The sequence below is a fragment of the Gastrolobium bilobum genome, unplaced genomic scaffold, assembly GCF_033153095.1.
Source record: "Gastrolobium bilobum isolate Gb01-03AN ecotype WA unplaced genomic scaffold, APGP_CSIRO_Gbil_v1 utg34786, whole genome shotgun sequence".
Lineage (NCBI taxonomy): Eukaryota > Viridiplantae > Streptophyta > Magnoliopsida > Fabales > Fabaceae > Gastrolobium > Gastrolobium bilobum.
Window position 1 is genome coordinate 132073 of NW_026897306.1, and position 23314 is coordinate 155386.

The window sequence follows — 23314 nt, forward strand, 5'->3', positions numbered from 1 at the left end:
CATCGAAAATGCAGATGAACTTTAATTCAAAATTAATGCAAGTTTCATCCAATAATTCAACGAGAAATATCGATTTGACAGTAATTTTATATTCAACGATGATCATGAACTTTCAAAACCTAACTTTTCATGAATTAAGAATTCATTCATAATTGTTATGAAAAAACACAAATTCTTAAACACACGCTCTGATACCACATGTAAGTAATTTAATCAGTAATTCATGATTCATGATTCATGTTCAATAGTAATCAGTCAAGAACATGACATAGGATCATGAATTACTGATTAAATTACTTACATGTGAATCCTTTTGTTCCTTGCAAATATCTCAGAACTTTCTTTGCAGCTTTCCAATGATCCATACCGGGATTTTGGTATCTACCCAACATCCCAACTGCAAAGCTAATATCTGGTCTCGTACAAGTCTGAGCATACATTAAACTCCCAACTAATGATGCATACGAAATTGCTTCCATTTCTTTTCGTTCCAATTCACTTTTAGGACATTGTATGAGACTAAACTTATACTCAGAAGGACGTTTGTTTTCTATCAGATACCCTTATATAAAAACTAACCATATAAACTATTATATAACTGGCCTATCACAGTTATTTCTAATTAACTTCCCTTAATGCGAAACGTCAAAACGTCAATTACCATTAATGCGAGACGTTACCATAATGCAAAACGTTAAAACATCAATTATCATTAATGTGAAACGTCAATTACCATAAAGCCTCTTTTATTATTAATTAAACCAATTGACACACGTTACACATGAGACACAACTAGTTTTACAAGTTCCACTTAGAAACTTAAATTTTTGAGTTGAATTTATATATATGACAATTTTATCTCATGGAACACACAAAATTCATTTTTTGTTTGTTTGTATTAGAAATATGATAAACATGTTTTCCTAATTGTATATATATCATAATTATTGTATGTATGTATCATCTTTTGACTCTTTGCTGTATTTTACATTGCTTATATGAGTTCAAGCCTATAGCATCGCCTTTGGAGTTACGAGGTTATTTTTTAACTAGATTAGCCAAATGCAATTAAATGCATATAAATTGTGACAGTATCCCCCAGCAGAGATTGTCATGTGATTAACTAAGTTACGATACTTTTTAAGCCAACAAAGTGCGGAAGCTAGCCATTAAAACTAAAAGCACTCATTTTCAAATAAGTTTTAGCCCGCAGCAGGTGACCTAAAATTTAACCAACACTTCATATGCAATGTAATTGGCAAGGAGTTTATCGTTACAGGAACGTCATGTACTATATTATCCGATATAAATTTATTAGAGGCAGGTTATATTTACAAACTTTTTTGTTTACAAATTACACTATATTCTCCCGGGAGAATACAAACTTTTATAAACTACACTATGTTCTCCCGGGAAAATACAGTGTAAATTGTAAAAAAATTCAAAAAAATTTATAAATGGATCATGTCCCAATTTATTATTAGTCACAATTTTGTTTTATAATATTGCTGTGGATTACTTCTTTGTTAAATTTATTAGCTCCTATAGAATTAGTTCGAAAGAGTTTAATCGATTTCTTTATGTATTTATCTTATATTAAACTTAATCGAAATAAGCATTATTAATAAATAAAAAATTGAATAAACGTTAAATTACACCAAGAACCATCTTTGCATGAAGGTAAATCAAATTCTTAACAGTTTTCAATAGAATACAATGGCAAAAAAAATAAGTTTACACATGCTGTTGGGTTCAACTTCAACCTACAGGATAAGAGTAAATTTATCGTGAGTAGACCAAATAGATGAAGCCAAAACTTATTCTGGATTTATCCAAAAGAAAGATTTTCTCCGTGTTTGTGTCAATTCGATCTAAGCAATCTTAAAAGGAGGGGATTTAAGAGGAGGATATGCAAAAGGTCCCTCAAGTAGTCCCTTTGCTATTTGCCTATAAGCAGCTTCGGTATAGTGGAGTCCATCCCAGTTTATACGATTCGAAGGTTCAGAGCAAACGGTTGAGCGAGGCTCTCCACAATTTATGTTTGGAAGGAAATTGAAAGGTCCACCTGCTCCACAACATGCTTTGAAAGTCTCATTCTTATCAGCAGAAAAGCCTGCATATATAATTAGTGTACATAAAATGATGTACATATTTAATGTTAAAAATCAAATTTAGACTTTTCAACCTCATCTTTGGTCCACTATGCCAAACTACAAGACTTGAGAAAGAAAAATTGTGATGTGTAACACATGTGCACACAGCCATGTAGCATAGCTAGCTGTCATGTTAGTAACTAGTAAGTGTCATGTGATAAGGTTATTAGGTGTTATATTGTCGGTAGTTATGTCTATATATATAGAGGTTTTGGGTAGGTGTAGTGTGAATGGAATGAAATAGAAGAAAAGCATGTGTCTTAAAAGATGCCATAGCACTTGTGAGAAGAAAAAAGAATTAGCAAAACTGTGAGAGAAAAAGAGTATTGAAGTACTCAAGTAGAGAGTTTGTTCTGACAAAAATAGTGTTGTATATTAGTGAATCTTCTTTTAAATTTTTTTATTTTTTTTCTATTTCCAAAAAGTGATATCAGAGGAACTAAAATTCCAAAAATTGGTATCAAAATCCTCGATCTGGGGGCTATGGTGAAGAGAAGTGTTGAAGCACTGTGAAGGGAAAAGAAGAGTTTCAGAGCCTTGACCTAGGAGTTGTGTATCTGTTCGAGAAAAAAAAAATGGAGATTCGAAAATTTTATGGAAATGAAGGAGATGATGAAACTTCGAGATGGTTAATTCGTTTGAAAGAATATTTTCAGGCAGAAAAAATCGATGAAGATGCAAAGTTGTGGGAAGCTTAGAGCAGACTAAGAGGAAGCACGTTTAGTTGGTCTCAAGTTTGTTTCAATCAAAGAGGAATATGGTTTGTTGCAAGTTGGAATGACTTTGAGAAGGCTTTTAAAGCAAAATATCTACCTGATATTGATGGTGACACATAATCAATCACCCTAAAATCAGAACTCGATATCCAAAATGAATTGGATTCAGAGGAATCAGAACTCGATATCCAAAATGAATTGGATTCAGAGAAATCAGGGGAAAGAGGAAGAAGAAGAACAACAAGAAACTGAAGCTGATGATAATATTGATGATATGGAAGAAAATACAAAAGCTGTTGTTGAGGGGATAAATAAATATTCTTTGATAAAAGAAAAAGAAGAGGAAAATGAAGCAATACTCATGACACTTTCATAATCGAAGATGGAACCACAAAAAAATTTCATATAGCAGTAAACAAAAATGGTAATAGAGAACAAAGATGTAGCAAACGAGAAAGAAATTGAAACTCGGGAAATGAAGTTAAGGAGCAGCAGCAACAAGTCAAGGGATGTATCAACAAAGAAGAGAATCAAAGGAAAAATCGTTCTAGTAAAAGAAAAACAATCTCTCATTGATATGCCAGAAAAGCGTGGGAAAGAAAAGGATATGGAGAGTGAGCGAAGTGAAAAACTTAGGATCACTTGGTTGAAATTGGCAAAAATCATTTATGTACCAGAGATGTCACAAGTATCGATAAAGATTGTTCACCTTCCACCATTCCCGAAACCACGGGATAAATGTGTTCCAAAGTTAAATTTGAGAGGAGTGTTAGAAATCAAATTTAGACTTTTCTAGCTCATCTTTGCTCCACTGCCAAACTACAAGAATCTACAGGACTCGAGAAAGAAAAATTGTGATGTGTAACACATGTGCACACAGTCACGTAGCATAGCTAGCTGTCATGTTAGTAAATGTCATGTGATAAGGTTATTAGGTGTTATATTGTCAGTAGTTATGTCTATATATAGAGGTTATGGGCAGGTGTAATATGAATGGAATGAAACAGAAGAAAAGCATGTGTGTCTTAAAAGGTGTCGTAGCACTTGTGAGAAGAAAAAAGAATTAGCAATACTGTGAGAGAAAATAAAGAATACTCAAGTACTCAAGTAGAGAGTTTGTTTTGAGAAAAATAGTTTTGTACTGTACTTAGTGAATCTTCTATTAAAAAATTTCATTTTTTGTTATTCTGTTTTTTTTTTTTTTTTTTTTTTCTTTCTATTTCCAACACCAGAGGTATTGAAATTCCTACATTTAAATTCCAACACAACGCACCATATTGATGTGGTGCTTGAAATAAACGTTTGGCATCATTGAAGTAGTCGAAATATATTATCTTTGCTTGAGGATTTTTCTTCCTTAGTGTCTCTATGGCCTGTTTGAGCTGCTCATTATAGTACTGAGCCAAGGTATTGTAAGATTTCAAGCACCCAAATTCGTCATGGTCGTCCTTGTTATCACTCTTCTTCACCGTCAAAACTGCAGAATTGCACCCAATGGGGAAGTTCCCTGGTACCACTAGCTCTACAGCTCCTTCTTCTATTAATGCCTACCAAATGTTGAAAAAACAAAAAACGATACAGATATTCACCACCGTGATATAATCAATCATATTTCAAATTAAATGGTAAATGAACTATTAAAATTGAAGCTACTTAAATTTGATATAAACATACAGTGGTGGTATTGGTAATTGCTTCAACAATCAGGGGAACTATTTCTCGGAGTTGTGGAATGTTTTTATTTGCCACCATATGCGCGATAACATCATTCCCACCAATCTCTCCAACCAGAAACAATGATCTCTTGAAGCAGTTATCACACTCTGTGTGTGTCATAGAATGGAATATATAAAAAGTGATTTAAGTCATGTTGAGAAAATTTCATGTATTGGATTGGATAGAAATATTATTAAAGGAGTTTTGTTATAACCAACCTTCTTTGGTTTTACAGAAAGAGGGTTTGAGCTTCTTAAACCAATCAAGTTGAACGCTCAACGATTTTTCATCTGGCGTCACTGAATTGATTCCTTTTCGTATGAAATATTCCATATCAAGTGCAGTTGCACCAACATATGCAAAATTTACTCCTTGCGTGAAGTTTTGGCCTTCGGTGAGATTCAAATAGGCTGGCAAAAATGGCAACCCATATGCCTTAGCTATGAATTAAAATGACCACAGGTTAGTGTATTAAATATTAATTCTTCAATCACTAATATTGAATTATAATGCAAGTATAGTTGTAATGTTTCGTACTCTATTATTAAGAAAATAAGGGTAAATATATATATATATACCAATGAAATCAATGATGAGTCGCCCATCTGACATGCGTCCGCTTGGATGTTTGAAGTAGGTTGAGCCATAAGGATTCTTGCCATTGTCATCGCCAGGAGGAGATTTGTGGAGAGAAGCAGCATTTCCGGTATCACTTATAGAGTCGCCAAAGTTGAAAATAGCTTCATACGGTAAAGATTTAGCATTTGAAACAAGGAAACCACATGCGAGTGTGATGATGCTAAAGAGAATGAAAATCTTCATGATTATGCTCCAATAAGCTGGGAAATTAAGGACCAACGAAAAGAAGATGAATATTTTGGAGTTGGATGATGGGTGCTTGGAGTTGAGCTTTATATATTGTCATTTTGTTCCGGAAATATATGATTTAGCTTTTTCATTATTTAAAAACGAGAGTCATGAGTTGTAATAGAAGATATTTAACTAGGGCTTTGATTTTTGATTTTTGCACGTGAGAATTGTTTTCATCCGTATTTATTAAAAAAATAAAATTACATGTAAATCAAAAAATCACGACATAAAAATATAATTCTCGTTCTCATGTTTCTTGAGAGTGTTTTTCCCATTTAACTAAGGCTTTAATAGTTGTAGATCAGAAAATTTGCAATAACATTTATTTTCACCAGGATACAATTTCATATCCTGAAAAAAAAAATTATTATAGAATACTATTCTGTATCCTAATATTAATAGGTTTGTTGCAACTTCTTCTGTCTACAGCAACGGTAAGAACGAGAGATCCTTTAACTAATGCCTTCTACCGACTTATCTTTGAATATGGGCCTCTTGGCCTAAGGTTTTGTTACTCCTTAACATTATTTCCTGTAATCGTTTTGGATCTTAATTTTTATGGTTATTGTTGGTTGCACACATGACTCTTTAATACAAAAATCCATACACTAAAATAAGAATTTTCTTGTGTGGACAGAAGAAAGCCTATCATAACGGAGAATATTGTTAGAGAATAATATAAATCATTAAAAAGATTCTCACCTAACATCTTAAGATTTTGAGTTGAAGTGGTTCTTTACATGGTATCAGAACTTGAGTGACCATAAGGTCACGAGTTCGATCCTTACCACCCCATTTGTGGAATTAAATAAAAAAAAAAAGCACAGCCAAAAATTAGGCCTATGCAATAGAGCCCTTGTATGAGGAGGTGTGTTAAATTGGGTCTGTGCATCCACACTTCAAGCCCAAAGAGCCTTTATGTGAGGGGATGTGTTAAAAAATAATATAAATCAATAAAAAGACCCTAACCAACCTCTTGGAGTTGTTACTCACGTTAAGGACGAAAACCGATGCGGTAATCATCATGTTCAACAAACCATTTTTAAGTGCGTTAATGCCTATATTTAATAATACATTAAAAGATATTTTTTATGATTCTAATAAATTTTTTATACTATCGCACAATGAATTATTCATGTCATTAAAAAAGTTTAGCTCTCGCAGCATTTAGCTCAAAAGTCTGATTAAATGTTGGTGAAAAAAAAAATTACAATTACTGTGCATCAAAATTAATATCGATTCAACATCTATTGTAATTATTTTTTTTTTTATTTTGAGAACTGATAATACCTATTTGGCCAAGATTTTATTAATCTTTTCTTTTCCGTAGAAAGTTAAGTCACACAGTACTATTTAACATAAGCTCTTTTAAGAATAACAATTTTTGTTAATGAAAAAAAGAAAACAGTAAAAAATAGCTTTTAAGGAGAAGCGCCCTAAATCAAATAATGGTAGCTCTGTTGGTACATGAGAATTGAGTAAGTGATGGTAATAGTATGTGTTCAATCCTCCTCAGTATCATCTTTAGGAGAGATTTAAAATCTTAATTATGCATTCACCTAAAACAAAAATTAACTCCCATAGACAATACATGTGATTTATTAAAAAATAAACGCCTAAAGGAGCTCCAAGTTTCTTCGTTCTGGCTTTTTTAAAAAGAGGCGTAGCTTTTCCGGAAAAAATATCATTTTTCATGTATATTCTAATTTTAAATTTTTATTTATAATTTTAACCCGTAAAATTCAGGATGTTGCTAAAAATAAAATATTAATATATTACAAAATTCCTAAAATTATTTACTCGTATGAATAGTTATTTGATAATTAAAAATATTTTAAATATAATTTATAGATTGATATATTAATGTGTATATATATATATATATATATATATATATATATATATAATATATATATATATATGTGTTGATGAATAAATATTCATTATTTTTTTAGGAAATTTGAATTTTATCATTAAAAAAATTATAGAATCACTAAATAATTTTTAACTTTATTTTTTATGCTCTTATTTTTAACTCTTACATAAAAATAGTTTTAAAGCTAACCTCAGCCACAAAGGTAATTTAACATATATATAGCCTCTCAGCCCCATGTGATTCTATTATAGAGACCAACGATAGACAATAAAACCATGTATGTTAAACTTATTTTTACGTTTAAAATAACTTCAATCAAAAGCTAACTAAAAGAAATTTTGCCAACTCAAGTAATTTTAAATAATCTATTTGAATTTAGGATCACAATCACTTCTAGTTTAAATTACACTCTCAATTTTAATTGTTAATTCTATTTATATCTAATAGTTCTGATTTATTAACATTTTGAACCACTAAATATAAAAAAATTAAAAATCAAGATTTAATACAAAACATCTTATTCTTACACTGATATAAGAATAACCTACATCTTGAATTTATTTGCGTATTGACTGCTAAGCAGTAATTTTTTTGCTGTAAGAAATCCATGTGTTGATCCTAGACTCACAGCTATAACTTATTTTAGGCATTCTTTGATACTTGTTTGACTCTATGGTTTGAATTAACAAACTAGACAGATAATTTATCTTATATCACACGAACAGTTTCTACGACGAACAGTGTGGCAAGTAAAAACTCAGTTGCTTCTCAAAAGAACAAATGAAATTTTCAATTGAGAGTGAGAGTGAGAGAGAGGAAAATATATTTTTTTAAATTTGAAATTTGATTTTTATTTCGCATCAAAGTAAATATCAAGTTTGAGATAAAAGTAATGCTGATATCGTTAAAATTAAAGATCGAAGTGTTTCCATAGTCATAGGAGTTTAGCGTATGGTGGAAGGATATAGATTCCTAATTTCCAGAATTGAAAGTCTGGACGTTGCATATTTTTGCCTGCATATAGAATACATTTTGATAAGTTCGAATTATGTTCTGGTTTTGTAATTAGAGGTACTTATTCCCTCCAGCCTAAGATCTTCATCACCATGTCTAATACACATTTGGCCAAAGCAGACACACTAGCCAAATTCAGAACTTCAAAACTTATTTCTACATGCAAATGAAAAGCACTTGTCTTAAGAAGATCCTTGTTTGTAACTCAGAATCATACTTCAATCCTTTGTTTCTTACCCCCCACATAGGAGCTTATGTAAAAGAAAATTAGCATAAAACATACTCAAAAAGAAATGAAAGAAAGAGAATTCTAAACAAACCGAAGCTCTATGCATGATAGTAATGCAACAGCAAAATTTAATTACGAGATATAAAAACACAACACTAACTAGAGATTGTTTTGTTCTCAATATTCTTAATAATAATACAATAACAACCTCACATGTCTTTGTTTATCGTCAATTTAGATAATCTTCCCCTAGTATTTATCACAAAAATATTATGTCATTCGGAGAACTTTTGAGCGTCATCACCGGTCTCTGTATTTTGATGGCAAGGGATAAACTGGAACGTTTTGGAAAAAACTGAAGTTCCCATATATGATTTCGCATAATAGGCCAATTCACCTAGAATTCCTAATTTGTTTTTAGTACGAAAATGGGATTACAGGCGTGGAAAAAGTTGCTGTTGAATAAGAAAAACAATTTCATACCTTGCACCTTGTGAAGAACTTTGACTGCAAAAGTAGGATTCAGAAGTCAAATCTGATCATTTGGTATCAATTAAGCCATTGATCTGCAACTTCATGTATCTGTTTATTAAGTCAGCAAGAGCTTTTATCAGCGACTTCGGGTCATATATTATACCCACTTTAGGATCACGTAGGGAGTCAACGACTATCTGCAAAAGATAAGAATTGTAGGATGATCACAATTCACAAATACAGTAAATTGCACTATAGAATGACCATGAATCCTGTACCAACATAAGAATACACAGATCCATCATAAATATGACCCAGCGTTAAATAATCATTCAGCAACAGTATCAAGGATGCCATTAAGGCTTTCATATACTACTACAATTTCTCATGCACATGAGCATATAAACTACAACATGAAGTCTTACTTTTCAGCAAGCCAATTTTACAATGTCACTCCAATGACTCAGGTCATCAGAATTATACCTTTAAACAGTTTAATTTCGATCGACTGTCAATGTAATTTTTTATTTTTATTTTAATATTAATAGTCTAATAATGTGTTGTCACATCATTAAAAGAGTTTATTTAGATATTATAACAACAATATGGTAACACATGATTGAATCACGGTTTAAACAAGTTTTACGTTGACAGTAAATCAAAAATTAATTCTTAGACAAAATGCCAGCAATATTCATGAAATTATCCACAGGAAATTTCAACGAGAACAAATTGGAATATATCTTCATCATGCTAAACGGCATAGATTCTTTCCACTCAATACTTTGCATAACGAACAGATTTGGGACACATACCACATCAAATATTCCTTGGGCAGCCAAACAGTCCACATCAACTGGAATTTCACTGTTTCTTGGCACCAAAAGCGCATTGATATACTGACTTGGCTGCATTAAATATAAACAGCACATAAATTACTTTTAGAGAGTTAAATTGTCCAAATAGCTCAATCAATTATTTTTATATTTTATTAACAGTTTATGAATTACAACAGGATAAGAAGTGTGCATTCAAACTATAATATTGGCATTCTTTAGAGAGTCATGCGAATCAAATGCTTTATCTAGAAACAGAATCAATATAAAGTCTTCTGTTTGGAACCAAGTAGTTTCAATAGGGAAGGAATTCTCACAACACTCTGCAAGCGATTGCTCTGATCTCCATATGTTCGATTTAGGGCATCCGTAATGGCAGTTACAAAACAAGAAGCCAAAAACCCATTAGTCTCTCGGTCTTGCGTTCCATTTAACATAAGTACCTATCATTTTTTTCAGTCAAATTAGTAAAAATCAAGCTAAAAATGTAGTTAGCTTTCAATGTTTGAGGTCTCCAAATCTAATCCAAAATTACACAACCAAAATTACAGTTACTATGGTCTGAATATCACGCATAGAAGAGCTCAGCAAATACTATGCAAGAAAGCATTAATTAATTTCCATTTAATAACAAGAAGCTTTGTGTATCCAGAAACGTGTGCTTCACAAGTTCCAAGGCATGTGACTTGGTGATTACATTCACACCATTAGATGGATGAAGTTTTAAGGTTTAAATCTGTTACGGTTAAGCCAAGTACCAGTAATGCTGAATCAGCTTCGATTGGTTAGGGGGGAATTTGTTGCCTAGAGTCACGTTTCTTGCAATGGACAGGGGCTGGTAACAAATAGTAGGGGAAACATCATTGGGAGGGGACTCTATTGTAACTGGAACTTTGGGCTTGGAACCTTGGGAGAGGACCAAAGCCTCTCTAATTGCTCTGGCATAGTTTCTGTTTTTACTTTTCCCTGTAATTTTCTTCCATGTTAATTCTGTAATTTTTCCTTTCTACAAAACTTCATGAATTTAGATAGTTGAGTCTGGTTTGGATTCAACTATAGCAATACAGTCTCAGTTGTTTCTTGCTGTTCTCGGTTCTGATACTTAACAAAATTACAACAGCATCAGAAAGCAAGGATGTTTTCAATATAGAATGAATAATTGTGTAAATATTATAATTTCGTTTTTCCCTTTCATTAGATAGATTATGGTACGACATATTTAAAAAGATATGCAACAAATTATAGGTCTGATTTACTTCTTATTTGTTTCTGATGGGCCTTTCTAAAGTATCCAAGCCCAATAGTTAAGAATTAGTTATATATAGATGTTTAGGGTGGGGTTTCTCTATGCTCATTGTTATTTGTGATTCGGGAATTAGGAGAGGAAATAGGGAAGCTTTCAAGGCTAGGTTGTTGTCTTGGAGTGGAGTTTTCCCTCTTGTTCTTTCTATGTTTGTTATTACTTTTCTGCAATTGTATTTTTCATTAATACCATTAATTCTATTTGGGATCCATCAATTTGGTACCAGAGCATCTTCAATTCGGAGGTGCTTCTGGTAAATGAAAACTGTAATGAACCAATTCAATCCAAAAACTTAAGATGTTGAGTGAGGCTACATTAATGGTTTTATATATCTTTAACATGTCCCCTCACATGAGAGCTCATCGGGCTCGAAGGGAGGACTATGCATTAGACCCAGCCTACCTGTGCTAAGAAACTCCACAAGACATAATTAATTATTAATAAATGGGGGGTGGTGAGATTGAACCCATAACACTTAGCTCTGATACTATGTAAAGAACCAATTCAACCCAAAAGCTTAAACTATTGGGTAAGGCTACATTAATGATTTTATATATCTCTAACAAAAACCATGGGAGGAATCAGAGATTTCGAGCTTAGGGAAATGTTGATGAAAATGGCGAAAATTATAGATGAGGCATTAGAGAAGTCAGACAGTTTTAAAAAAATCGAAGAAAAAAAGAAAAGAAAAAGCAGCAGTAGGAAAAGAAGAAAAAGAAGGAAACTTAGGAGGAAAAGAAAGAAAAGGAAAACAGCAGGACACGCAGGAAACGAAAAAGGAGAAGCAAATCAAAACATAAATGAAGATGCAGAAGAAATTGGAGAAAAAGAAGATAAAGAAGAAGAAATCAAAGAGAAAGAAGGGGATAAAGAAGACGACGAAGGAAAGCGAGACGAAGAGGTGTTGAAGGCTGCATTCTTGAATAAGTCGAAAGCATGAATACTAGGGGAGGTCTGTTTGCTGCCAACAATGAGCGTTACAGAAAGGATGTCTCTGGTGCTGAAGTTAGATGAAAGGGAGATCGTTTCAGAGAACATGGGTATGGGTTTGGGTCGAAATGGGCTAGGGTCTAGTAGAGGAGGAGTGGGCCATTATTATCGAGCTGCCCTTACAACCCAATCCATTAATCTGACGCTAGCAACTGGAGGTAAATCAAATAATGGGCCAAATGGGAGAACACATGTTGGGCCTCGTGAACCAAAGCGGGCCTAATACCTCTGGAATGCAATTGCAAGCAGGTGGGCTTCACGGACAAACCCAAGACCCAATTAGCAATCTGCAGGGCAGCAACACACAAAACACCAACACAGTGACCCAGTCTTCACATGGAGACGCCACAGAAGCGATGTACAGCGGCGAGTGGTGGGAAACAAGATGCCAGCGACTTACGCCGAACGAGATGGAAGAGAAGAGGAGGAGGAACCTTTGTTCTAGGTGTGACGCACTTTTCTCCGTTAACGACGCATGTGGTTATCATACTTATGCAGGGGCTGGTGAATTTTTAAATGGTGAGTTCCTAAATGAGCAAGTTGCTGCCAAGCAGCCCTTAGATAATTCAAGGGGCGCATATGTCTTTTTAAATGGTGAACATGCAGAGAACGATGATGATCAACAGGCCATTGCTTGTAAAACATGGAGTAAGATATCGAGGAAGGGAGCAAAGGAATTCAGCAGTGGCAAACTTTTTACTTCAATCATAACTTGGTCTATATGCTTTAAGCAATGAGATCCAGGTGTAATCCTAGTCTCTTACTTCACCTTGAGGACAAGGTGAATTTTGAAAGGGAAGTATTGATGGGCCTTTAATAAAGTATCCAAGCCCATTAGTTGGGAATTAGTTATATATAGATGTTTAGGGTGAGGTTTCTTTATGCTCATTGTTATTTGTAATTCGGAAATTAGGATGGGGAATTAGGAGAGGAAATAGGGAAGCTCTCCAGGCTCGGTTGCTGTCTTGGAGTGGAGTTTTTCCTCTTGTTCTTTCTATGTTTATTATTACTTTTCTGCAATTTAATTGTACTTTTTATTAATACCGTCAATTCTATTTTTGGGATCCATCACTTTCCCTGGAATCAGCTCTTTATTGGAAAAAAAAAAATTCACGTTAGTCTGCATATGGTAAACATTTGTATATGAAAATTCAAGTAAATGATATTCAGAATATCTCAGATTTCAACAAAAAGGCTTATGGGACCCAAGATTTGAGTTCATATCAAGAGCCATTGGCTTGTGACCCATTTTGCCTCAATGTGCGGTCAAGCTAAGCCTGGACAACCTTGAAACCTTATTTCTTCCAAGGGAGGATCCAAGATTCAATGTAAATTAAGCAAGCAATCTTGTCAAGTCTAGATTCCTCTAATATCACAGGATAGAAGGTCCATCACACTTTCTACAAATAGCAAAAGAAAATGTGAATGCAAACATGACAAGGAAATACCTTGAGGCAGGACCTTGAAGAAATAATCTCCCCAATTCCAAGTAATACCTAGAATAATTTGTAAGTCGGTAAACATCTAATGGGAGAACCAAAATAACATAAAGAATGAAAGCTAGATGTTGTTCCAACAAAGTTACATATTAATCTAGTAAAAGTTGCCTCAATAAAATACTGTACGAGTTGAACAATAAATTTTTTCAGATACACAATCTCAATGCATTCACAATATCCAAGGAAGAGAAGGCCAATCATATAAACTACATCAGCTCAAATGTTTCAAATACCATGGTTTTCAAATATATATAATAATCAATGTTGTTAATTGGAAATGCTAACACTACCATACGTGACAGCAAAAATCAACAGTACTAATTGTAAGAATCTTACCAACGAGGGGCAGATTGAAGTAAAAAGGGAGCCCATGCCATAAACAATGCAGTCCACATTTTTTAACTGCTCTAATACAGCCATGTTAGCTGAGGGAAAGACCTATTCAAAGAAGAGAAAAAGGAGTTCCAGTCATAAAATATTTATAAATTAGGAACTCAAAGGCCAAATTCTTATTTAGATTTGCTAGAGTAAGATAAACAATTTAAAAGCTTCAAGTATTAATATTTCCATAACAGAAGAAACAAGCAAAATAGCACCCACTCACACAGAATTGAAAATATAACATGTTGTGTTCTAGTACTACGGTGCAGAAATAGTTGTATTTAGCTCCATGCTATAAGCCATCAGGCCATTGGCCAGGAAGTAATCCACTTGGTAATAAGTGTTTCATCCACCCCCAGTTCAAATTGAACCTCAAGTACACCAAAAAATAGAGGCTTGTTTTAGTACAAAAATAATAATTCTAGTACAGAACAAACAAGGGAAGTTAGATTGCATATGCACGAATATATGAAATGCAAGGAGCAAATAGTCCATATAGACACTAGCCAATATATCAAAACCCCAAATACAATGTTTATATACTTTCTCCTCAAATGTTTATATACTTTCTCCTCAAGCTGATATCAACCTTAATTATTTCAATAGATGCTAAAGCTCCTTACAGCTTATTACATATTGATATATTAAAGGACTATCAAGTAGATCCATTCTAATCACATGATATCATTGCTTTATAAGAAAAAGATTCATTAGAAAAGAGAAAGAAAGAAGCTCAGAAATAAGGTTTAAGATGTCCTCCTAAAGAAAAGATCCGACAAAACAAAAACAAATCAAGTTTGTAAAGCTCAACAATCTCTCTGTATTTGCAGAAAGAATCCACTCTAAAATATTTATTATACTACTCATTGGGTTGAATAAAGCGTCTAAATTTTTACTTATTTAAGGGAAGAGGTCAAAACTTTGCTGGGATTGCAGTGTTTACAGTTGATCAAGACATTTCCCATGGAATAATTATGGATTTCCTAGTATAACACCGAGTAGTAGTCCAAAATTCCAGAATTTTGTACATAAAGCAACGTGAGTAAGATATACCACAGATAATAAACTCTAAATCTAAGATATAGATAGAAGGGTAATGCTGTATCTTTTCAGCTATTGTTAATAGCAATACATAACACTGATGTGAGAGCCATATGGCAAAATTCCTTCCATAAAATGTGAAACAAGTAGGTCCAACAAGACACAGCACTTACCTCATGGAGCAAATTTTTTCCCTCACTCGACATGTAGAACACCCGTTTTATTTTTGAAGGAAGTGCTGGTGCTGAAAAGCTTTCCTACCCGTGAAATTATAAAGTTTCAATAAAAGAGAAATACGAGATACGAATGCCAGAACCAGTAGCAGAGTGTAAAATCTCAATCAAGTGAACGAAAAAATTACAGAGACTTTGACTTTCACTAGATAGACACAGCAATCAATATTATGTAATCAGTGAATGTAATGAGAAAACAATTTCTACATTTCAATTTAAAATCAATATCCATCATTAGTTTGCAAGGTAATATTCTTCACCAAAACCTATAAAAGAAAAGACAAAATCAAAGGAATAAACTAACTTTGAAAATCTCTTTTCCAAATTTAAACCAACAAATACTATTGTGTATCAAGGTTGTTGAATCGCAATGCGTATTGTGTATCGTTACGCTATTTTTTGTATCGTGAATCGTATCAAATAATAAGATTCACAAAAAAAAAAATCGCTCCCTATCAAATCCCGACTAACGAGGGCGGGATGAGGGCAATCCTTGTACGTAATCTCACCCTTGCATAATTGAAAAGAGGCAATTTTCCAGATTCAAACACGTGATTTTTAGTCACAAAGGAACAGCTTTACCACTGCTTCAGACTCACCCTCTTCGTAAGATTCACAAATATGATAAAAAATATTTCAAAATATGTAATATCACACAAATCGTATTCTAAGCCTCCAACTTCTCTCTCTTTGTATGTATTATAGCTCTTTGAAAACTTCTCTAACAAACTTTGTTTTCTTGTGCACAAGTCTCTGTGTAAGTTTTTTTTTTTAAGATTGAGAGATTTGTATTAATTTGAATGTTTGTCTGATTGTTTACCTAATTAATAATGACTTTTTGGATTCATTTTTGGATTTGAATCACAAATCACATCTCTGTTTCCTTTCCCTAATTATTGGTGACTTTTCAGATTTTTTTTAATTGAAAATCGCAAATCTTGATTTGATTTTCGAATCGTAAATTGTAATACGATACACGATTCAAAAAAAATTGTACGATACAATAATACACGATTCGATACAAGACCAATTCCGATACAGGCAACTGATTCGTATCGCTCAACTTTTGTATCATATCGTATCAGATGAATTGTATTTTGTATCGTGCGATACTAACAACTATGTTGTGCATATCACTCAATTAACACCGAACAGCATGCAAGCAAATCAGCATACACTCCACATCATTACTATCCTACAAAATATCATTATTCTGACTGTTGGATCCCCTTGAAGAACAGAGTGCTCATTTTCATTCAGTAAGAGTCCCAAAAATATACACAAGTTTATCTCAGGCAATTTCCTTTCAGATCAGCAGAAATTTAAACAAAATACTGTAGGGAGTAGGCATAATGTCATAGCACATACACTGATATACCTTCTTAATAAGTTCCATAGTTCCACTGGTTGGATGAGAAATTTCATTTTGTCCCCGTATAACAGTTCCATCCTATATGGATATTAGACCATAATGTTAAATTATGCGACAACTATTAAAATAACAGGTCAATCATTTTTGTGAATTTCTATAACAAGTTCTTTTAACAGGAAAAAATGAATTTTCCCTCAGAATAGCATTTACCCTTTATGAAACCATAAGATAAGTACACGGTTATATAGATGTATAACATACCCATAATTCACACCCTAATGTAAGCCTGTCGTTGGTTGAAATCACAGGGAGAACCAGGCTTTCAGGGGGAATATCTGAAACCCGTGAAAACAAAAATATTGCAGAATCCAAGGACTGAAAAAATATACGTGCTCCTGCAAAAAAGAAATTCCCAATGCTGCATAGATTATAAAAGTCAGTTAAGATCTTCTAATGCTGCACACCAAAAGTCAGTTAGTAGGAAATATTATTATATATTTAATTTGGTTTAATCTGGACATAGAACCAGTTTTGCAAACACTAACTTATCACTAAAGTAAAACAGAAGTTGCATACACAAAAGACTACAATTTGAAGAACAAAACCACAACACCGGCAATCTCGTGACAAGCAATTATTTTTCATTCTTTAGAGGCAGAATCTAGAATGTAGTTAAACCCATAGCCAACGCTCTTTCTTATTGTTTTTAACTTTTCTGAAGATGAAGTTATTTTCTTCCATTTTGGAAGATGTCAATTAAGTTTTATTGGCATATCTTCAGAAGAGAATTATCCTCTTCGAAAGCCTGCAAGGATGCAAGCCTTCAAACTAAAGTTAGGATCACACAACAAAAGAAAGAGGAAATTATGGCACAGAAAGAAGTAAGCAATCTAACCAGTTATAATGTCTCTAGCATATAATTTATTTCAGTTCAGGAAATCAAGGTATTTAACCAGGTACGATTGTGGACTGCCATTGTACCCTATAAGAATTAGGTATTAGGCATTTTATTCATCTACTTTTTGTTTTTTTAACTGAAAGTCCTAATCCTAGAAAACGGAAAGCCAAATAGATTATATTGTTCTTTTTAATTTCCAAGATGTTGAAATACCAACAAGTTAAATAAAGTGTTTTACTCATAGTTATCAAATGCGGATTGCGGCATGTCGCGGCCAACCCTGAAAAATGCTATAGCGTTATAGCGGGTTGCGGTTGCAGAAATAGCGGAATAGATATGACAGAAATAATGACAAAAAGAAACATTTTTTAAAGGCAGAGATAGCAGAATTGACAGAGAGAGTCGCGGATAGGCTAAAAAACCCTTAAATTTTTTATGTTACACATTTAAACTTAGGACAAAATTGACATTTTGCCTTATGAGAGCAATATGGCCGCAAATGAGATCGCAATGGCCGCTATTGCGTTCCGATACGGCGCGGCGCGATTTCTTGCGGTGAGGCACAGCAACGCCCATATGGCGCGGCTCGCAGCGCTATTGCGGCGCAATTAACTACTATGGTTTTACTTACCTCTTAATTAGAACTAAACTCATAAAACCAAACATATGCTAGCCATTGGACATGACATACTTGAATTATAAGAAATCTATCAAGAAGCAGGCAAAGGAAAAATACAAAACAACCAGAAAAAGCATAGAAGCATATCTATTTTATTTGAGTTTTCTCCAACAAATTTTGCATTACAATAAACCTAAAATTCTTCTGAACCAATCACTATTGTATGAGGACTCTTGCCACGGGCTAGAAATATGAACATGGCATTCACAAAACCCACTGGCAATTGCTGCATTCCAAAATATAGAAATTTAGATCCTCTCCACTTAAAGCAGAAAGAAAACACACAACGGTTTAAGGCCATTATGTCTGATCCACTTCTGCAATGTAATGGGATGCCACTTTTGTCATTATAGAATGACGAATATAACCAATAAAAGCAAGCTTATAGAGGTGGAGAAAAAACTATGGCACAAGAAAATATTAACCAGGGAAAGCATCTTGCTAAATTAAAAATAAAGGACCTGCCATTGCTGAAACAAAATGATTCTTCAGACCGGCGGAGGATCTGTATAAAGACCAAAAAGAAAGCAAAAAAGCATAAAAGAATGAAAAAGCTTGATCAAAAACAACTATCATAATGATTATTGTGATGATCATAATAATAGTTTAACCAAAAACTGGATAAGAAAATGCTATTCAACAATAAATATATAAAGGATGAAAAATAATAAATTACTTTGAACTTTGAGGATCAAATATCCTTATAGCATTACTAATTCCAACCAAAAAAAAATTGACTGTTAGCTTGATATGCAGTAAAATACTAAGCTCCACTCAAAGAAGCAACACCCCCATCTCAAAAACAAATAATTTTAAAATAAAGAAAGGAAACCAGCATTTATAACAGTCACATAAGAAATATTTTGCAATTGATATTTAAGCCCAGGATTAGAAAGAAAAAAATATGTAAGCGTATATAAAAACAGATCAGGCAACCAAGAAATAATCAGAAATAGCCTCAGTTTGCTTGTAGAAGTCACCTGGTTCTGGAAATAAACCAGAAAAGCTCGAATAGTCTCCCTGTAGGGTTTTGACACACCTTTCCATAAAAAGTGATCACCTTCCACAATAGAGTACCTATACATGTCATCAGGGGTGAAGTTAAAGTTAAAAAAAAAGTGATGTAGATAAAAATAATACATAAGGACCTTTATAAAATAAGTTCTCTTTACACACACACAATGCAGCAACCTTTAAAACAAGGAATAAGAAAAATGGACCAAACTATCCGTAATTGAAACAGAAGTATTAGGCATTGGGAAACAATAAGTTAGAACATGTTACCATTCTGCTTTAGCTTGCAATGGATCAAGTGGTAAACGATGACCAAGCAAATTTCGAACCGCAAGAGCCTCAGCGGTACTTTGATCAGACAACCTCAGACACCTCGAGCGTATGTCTCCAACAGCAGGACCACCTGCAACGTACGTACGTACCCAATCAATCAAAATCCCTAAAAATCAAGCCTTTCTTCATCCCCAAATTTCGATTCGGTGAGTGTACCAAAATCCCCAAATGTAGAAGCACAATTAATTAACTACTGAGTAATACCGAGGACGCGAACAATCTCGGCTGTACTTCCACCATCATCAGAAACAGGGAGAACATGAGCGACACGGGTGGTGAAGTTCTTAAGCTCTTCTACGACGCCGTTGAAGGCAGTTCCTCCAGAAAAAACGAGCAATGCAGGCTGGGGATGAGTAGGGTTAGCATTTGAGTAACAGTGACAATGATGGCGATGCTGTGATGGAAAGGACGCCATGGGAGAAGAAAAAGAAGAAGAGAGGATTCTGGTAGGGCCGGTAAAGGTGAGAGGAAGAGTGTTACAGAACGTGGGACCCAACCAAGTATCCACCATATTCGCAACCTTTGTGGACTTTATTTTTGTGACTGGTTCCAGGGTCGGACTCTGCCACCATATCCATTTCTTACGTCCAAATTTTGTTTTGCCTTCTTTTTTATTTCGTGTTTTTATGGTTTTTTTATTTATTTTTGGTCCTTTTACGAATGTTGTTATTAATAATTTTAAATAAATTTATATTAAAATAATACAAAAAATTTATATTTTCTCTCTTTTCTTAAATGAATTTATAATTTATTTACCTGAAAAACATTTAAAGTTATAATTGTTATGTGTTGGAAGCAGAAATATTTAGAATAAATATCATTTTCGGTTCTCAGCAAATTTTACGATGTCCGCTTTAATTCCTAGTAAATAAAAAGGCTATTCGTGGTCCCTAAGAAATTTAAAATAAACTCATTTTAGTTCTTTTGAAGGACTAATATAGATCTTTTTTAAATTTGTGAGGGATGACGATTTCAACTAAATGGGTCTATTTTGAATTTTTAAATACCACGAATAGCCTTTTTTTTTCTTAGGAACCAAAACAGACATCGTGAACTTTGTCAAGAACCAAAAAAACATATTTACTCATAATATTTATCATTGTCAGAACTACCACTAAAAATTAGGTCACCTCCAAAAATTATTAAGGAAGATTCATTGATATAAATGATTTTGAATTTAATCTTTTGTCGTTGCTGATGATAACAATGTTAACCATTTAGATTTTATTTTATTTTCAACAAAAGGACATTGATTTTTTTTTTCTTAACTATTAATATATTTGAAGTCTCGATTTATTCAGTTTTAAATCAATATATATATATATGCTAAAAATAACAAAATTAAATAAAATTATATGGGCTTATCATTTCTCAAGCTGCCGGAAAGTTATCTCCTGCTACTAAATCATAACCGTACAAAGATGGATCAATGGTGATAAAGGAAGAGAGAGAAAAGGAGAATCATAACCATTCAAAGGTGAATCAATACATATAAGGAAATAAATAATCAAAACGACGTAGTTTTGAGGTGATCGGAGATAAATTTATCTCAAGCAGCTTGAGAAATGTTTTTCCCAAATTATATATATATATATATATATATATATATATATATATATATATATTAAATTTACAATAATAAAGAAATGAAGTTTGTAGAAATATTCAAAAAGTTAATCTGAAAAAGATAATTAAAAATGATAAAAAAAAATTATAATAACAATAATAATAAAGGAAAATGATTTTAATGTATTATACTTCAATTTGTGTATATCTATGTCAAAACTCACAATGAGCATCGAATCAACTAAGGGTGTAATTGGGTTAGGCCGATCTACAAAAATCTACGACCTAACCTATATTAGACCAGACTTGACATATTATAAATAGTAAAATAAAATAGACTTAGACTTTTAAGAAAACCTGTTTAGAAGATAGGTTATACGCTTTTTTTGTATATGTCGGGCCTATAAGCCTACAGGCCAGCTTATATCACATTATTTATTTAAAATATAATAAATATAATTATTATTTTAATAATTTCAAATAATAAAATAATATTATTTTAGTTATTCTTTTAATTGTTGAATGTTTAACAGGCTTAAACGGGCTAAAAGGCCTAGGCCAAGGTTTTTAATTTTTAAATATAGGTCAGGTCAGATTTATAGTTTGGGCATACACAGGCTAATAAGTGAGGCCATACCAAATTTTTTTACACAAACCTGACATATTTAAGCCAAAATTTAACCTAACTTAGGGTTCGTTTGGATGAGCTTTAAAAAAAATGACTTTTTATGTATTACTTTTTTTAAAATAACTTTTTTTAAAGGTAAAGTTATTTTACGTTTGGATGTATAATTTGAAAATCACTTTTACATAAAAAAAGGTTTTTGGATATTAAAATAAAAAAAAGCACTTTTATATATAAAATTATAATAACGGAGAGATAAAATAGCATGATCATGAGATAAGAAGAGATAAAATAGGTACGATAAGATAAGGTTAAAATTGTATTTTAAAAATTTATATTGCCTTTTTTCTATAAAAAAATTATATTATATTTTAATTTCTACTTTTTTCAAAAGCAATCAACTACTGGCTATAAAAAAAAGCAGCATTTTAACTTTTATTTTAAATTTTACTTTTTAAAAAATTTATTATCCAAACATCTAAAAATTCTTAAAAGAACTTTTATTTAAAAAAAAAAAGTAACTTTTTTAAGAATAAAAGTTCATCCAAACCGCACTTAATCTATTTACAGCCCTAGAATCAACCAATACGCTTGCTTTGATCAGTGGGAATCTTGATGTCGTATCCATTAGGGGTGTTCGCGGTCTGGATTGGATCGGTTTTGAAGCAAAAAACCATCTGATCCAATTCCTTCGGTTTGGTCATTACATCATCCGATCGGTTTGAATTTTTTTTCAAATCCGATCCAATTTTTTTCGGTTTGAATTGGATCAGTTTTCGGTTTTTTGAAAAGTCAAAAAAACAGAACTTATAAGAATTATTTTTAGAAAAATGAGTAGTATTATTTGTCATGGATCCTTTGTATTGGTAGTAGCAGAAAATTTTGACAATACCGTAGTAATAAGTCTTCCAAAATCACTAATAAAAAAAATTATTGATCGATGTTCTAATAAAAAAAGTAATGAATTCTTTTACAGAAATCACTGTTTTACTACTTATAAATTATAAGGGCTGCAAAAGTGGCCACTATGAACAGTGGCCAAAACACAGCTTCTACAAAAAACTTAACCATGTATACTAGATTAACGAAAGTAATCCAGAAATTCCATAACATAGTAAACTTAAAACATAAAACTGGATTCTTCTTATCCATACATAGATCATTAGCATGAATACTACATTAACAAAAAAAAAATTTGGTAGAAAATAAGTTTGGATCGGTTTGGATTGGATCAGTTTTCAACATCCAAACCGAAAACCGATCCAATCCAGTAAATATTTGCGGTTTTTTTCGGTTTTCGGTTTTTCGGTTTTTGGTTTTTCGGTTCGGTTTTTGCGGTTTGAATCGGTTTGGATCGGTTTATGAACACCCCTAGTATCCATGACTCCATGAGAATGTATGTCAGTGTTAAAAACTCGAACTGAACTTGTCTTCGATCAACCAGTTAAGAAATCGGTCCACTAACATATTTGATTAGTTACGCAGTGACTTCTTTG

The 23314-nt window shown here is 32.8% G+C and overlaps 2 protein-coding genes across 2 annotated transcripts; both read right to left on the minus strand.

The window, feature by feature from the left end:
- Positions 1-1871: 1871 nt before the first annotated feature.
- Positions 1872-5407, minus strand: LOC133305810 (GDSL esterase/lipase At5g45910-like). Its single transcript, XM_061506047.1, has 5 exons — positions 5164-5407; positions 4804-5025; positions 4544-4692; positions 4143-4416; positions 1872-2113 (listed from the first exon to the last, which is right to left on the minus strand). Exons 1-5 carry the CDS (start codon positions 5405-5407, stop codon positions 1872-1874), a joined length of 1131 nt encoding a protein of 376 aa, XP_061362031.1.
- Positions 5408-8726: 3319 nt separating this feature from the next.
- Positions 8727-20193, minus strand: LOC133305809 (uncharacterized protein YNL011C). Its single transcript, XM_061506046.1, has 13 exons — positions 19832-20193; positions 19565-19697; positions 19261-19357; positions 18742-18785; positions 16965-17121; positions 16710-16781; positions 15272-15355; positions 14013-14114; positions 13626-13673; positions 10202-10327; positions 9864-9956; positions 9058-9245; positions 8727-8971 (listed from the first exon to the last, which is right to left on the minus strand). Exons 1-12 carry the CDS (start codon positions 20136-20138, stop codon positions 9114-9116), a joined length of 1395 nt encoding a protein of 464 aa, XP_061362030.1. The 5' UTR covers positions 20139-20193; the 3' UTR covers positions 8727-8971; positions 9058-9113.
- Positions 20194-23314: the final 3121 nt, after the last annotated feature.